The sequence below is a fragment of the Cephus cinctus genome, unplaced genomic scaffold (genome assembly GCF_000341935.2).
Source record: "Cephus cinctus unplaced genomic scaffold, Ccin1 Ccin1_scaffold0123, whole genome shotgun sequence".
Classification (NCBI taxonomy): domain Eukaryota; kingdom Metazoa; phylum Arthropoda; class Insecta; order Hymenoptera; family Cephidae; genus Cephus; species Cephus cinctus.
Window position 1 is genome coordinate 1036054 of NW_014332857.1, and position 3019 is coordinate 1039072.

At 31.2% G+C, this 3019-nt stretch overlaps 1 protein-coding gene across 1 annotated transcript in view; it reads right to left on the minus strand.

Moving 5' to 3' along the window:
• Positions 1 to 208: 208 nt before the first annotated feature.
• The window catches only part of LOC107275013 (phosphatidylinositol 4-phosphate 5-kinase type-1 alpha), a 23352-nt gene continuing 20541 nt past the window's right edge, over positions 209 to 3019 (minus strand). The window contains exon 18 of the mRNA XM_015754725.1: positions 209 to 1133. Coding sequence (XP_015610211.1) covers positions 1122 to 1133 — 12 coding nt within the window. The 3' untranslated portion in view covers positions 209 to 1121. The remainder of the gene's footprint in view (positions 1134 to 3019) is intronic.

Sequence of the window (3019 nt, forward strand, 5' to 3'; positions counted from 1 at the left end):
GAAAAAGATACGTTCTCAAAATATGAAAACGATGAAAAATATATGTAGATATAATCACTTACCTGTTTTATCATATTTATGCCAAATTTTCGTATCCCATGGAAATGCTAACTGCGCAATAAAAAAATTGGATTGGATTGTAGGGTTTTTATTGAGAAAGAAAGAGCTTCCAGAGAATAAAGAGTTTCTGTTAATGAAATTCATTATGTTAATAAATAAGATGGAGTAATTTATTTGTTGTAAATTATACAGCTCTTATCCATACGGTGTGAGGTATCATTTTAAATCTGATAAACGCCTATGGTGCATCGCGATTATATGCAAATAATATATAAGCTAATATTTACAGAATAAATAATAATCAGAACTTGATGAATTACTTGAAAACTGGTTCAAGTAATTCAGTTCACTTTTGTTTAAACACGTTGAATCAACCACAACGCATTAAACGTACATACATATATGTTTTCCCATTTGTTATGTGATACAAAAATGAATAGTCTAGTACGAGGTGTAAGACAAAAATTGTGTACCGGGTGTTTCTTTTTAATTTTTCGAATCCAGTAAAAATGAATTTTGTCCATTTTATTGTATTTCTATAATTACTAAGGGAAGATCTTGAAATAATTTTATTTTGTACGTTTTGCTTTCACCTTTAAATATTTTTTTTGCAATACTCTGGGTGTTACGGGAAACTTTGATGTCTCGAATTTACGTTTTCCGGATGACACATCGAAAACGTAATGGAAACTTTTAACGATTAATAATAAATAATTTAAGTGATGACTAACATTCGGTAATTAATTTTCTTTTTTTCTCAAATTACCTAAAACGATCGAGGCTGACCTCTTTCGTCCAATTCTTTTTTGTATAATCACAAAGATAATAAATTAACGTTTATAATTGATCGATTGTCCCTGTATCAATTTTCATTTACGTAATTCAGTTACTTTTTCTTTTCGTTAATTTTTTACCATACGCCTCTTATGTTCTTATCGCTAGGAATTACGCTAATTGTTTAAACAAATTTTTTTTTGAGATTTAAATGCGCATCTTCGTACCAACCGTATCTGTGCCCAGCTGTCAAAATTTGGTTTTACTAATATCTTCGGTTCGCTTGCTTACAGGTGGGTCTGAAAGGGTGGAAATAAAAAATACAATAAGAAATTTTGGTAAATAAAGTGAACAATTATAAAAACGCCAAAAGTAAGTGATTAATAGTGCATATAGGTAAGTGACCAATGAAGTTTTTTTTTTTTTTTGAAAACTCGCTTATATAAAATAAATTGGGGGGACAGTGTAAATATATATATATATATAAAGTAATATCGAAGATCTTTAAAGATAATAGTAATTATAATAATAATGCTTTATTTAAATAATATGAATATATATTGCCGAAGAACATTTCGGTTAAGTGACAATTCATTCGTGACAATAAACAATTAATTCAGTAGTTGAATTAAATAACATTTTAAACGCTAGTACTGGGCAGACACAGGCAAATTCGCGCTCGTCGATTCTTTGCCTCCTGTTCATTTTCGCAATACTCTCATCCTACTTCAAGATCAAAAAATCGACACCGCAAGACGAAGTATATATTTTCGAATGACGAGAGAGTTATCACGAAAAATAACAAGTTCCTTTCCACGGCAATGTAATACTGAACGAGCCTGTAAAATTGAAAAGGAATAAAAGTAAGGGAAAAAATGGCCTACACCATTTTTCAAATAAAAATTGCAAACAGTGTATCCTCACTGATAAAAGTCTCACAGTGCAAATTACAATAGGTACAAAAATTGAAAATGCAACATTTTCAAAAAAAAGAAATTACAAGGACATGAAATATTTCGAAAAAAATCTCTCGCTCGAATTAATTATTTTTATTGGTCTTAATTAATAAAGCCTCATTATCAGTTTCACTCTTAGGCCGTCTTAAGACAATCGACTTGCAAAACGCGTGCAAAAAATAATTTCGCTTTGAATTACAAAACGACGAAAAAAAATTGCGCCCGAAAATCGCCAATGATAAGGATTTATAATTGCACGTAAATCAAAGCAGACTACGACGTCTTTAAAAATTAATAATTAACAGCTATACGAGTATAACAGGCTGTAGTCGCGAATCAACATTCAATTAATCATCCAATTCCTGACTCGCACCTTCTTTTTTTTTACTTATTATAATATAAAAGCGACAACAGTCCATTTTGGAAAAAAGCGCACGAGCGTTATCCCTTTTTGAACCTCGTGACAAGCGGAACGCACGTCGAATGTTATTTACGTCAATTTTTGAAATTTTCTAAATTTACAAGTTCTCCAAATTCGGCGCAAGCAGTTATTATCGTATGGACTATTTATTGTTATATTTCCTTCTCTCTTCGTCGTCCCCTTTTCATTATTTACATTCGCCTTTAATCCAACGAATCCAAAATCAATCGAATTACTACCCAAAAGTATATTCCATCATTTGAAATTAAAAATTAAAAAAAAAAATTACAATCACCATCTATCCAAACAATCTCCGACAGAAGAATCATAATAGGATAAAAAAAAATCGTTTCATAAGGAGATTCTCATTTTTTTTTAAATTTAAATAACGGGTGTCGAAATAGTCATAAGAAAAGATAAGCAAAAAAGCTCGAGATCTTATCCAAGTAAAATACATACTATCAACGCAATAAAAGTGTATAGACATCTTATCGTAAGAAGATCCTTCTTTCACGAATGTTTCAGGACAGTTGCATCCTGCATAGAAAAGACAAAAAAAGCTTCGTAACACGTTTGCTACCAAATTAGAAAAAAAAGAAGATGATAAAAACCAATAACTCAAAATTTCATAATCACAATGCATTTTTGGATTTCATCTCCTCTCCTCCTATCTTACGATCCCTCCTGTTTTGTTACAGCCCTGAATGACGCGTCTCGCAAATAAACATACATCCCTTTATATTTTTTCCTTCGGATCCTACCCCCCCCCCGCCCACCCCAAATCGCCATTTTTTTTTCTCGTTACAAT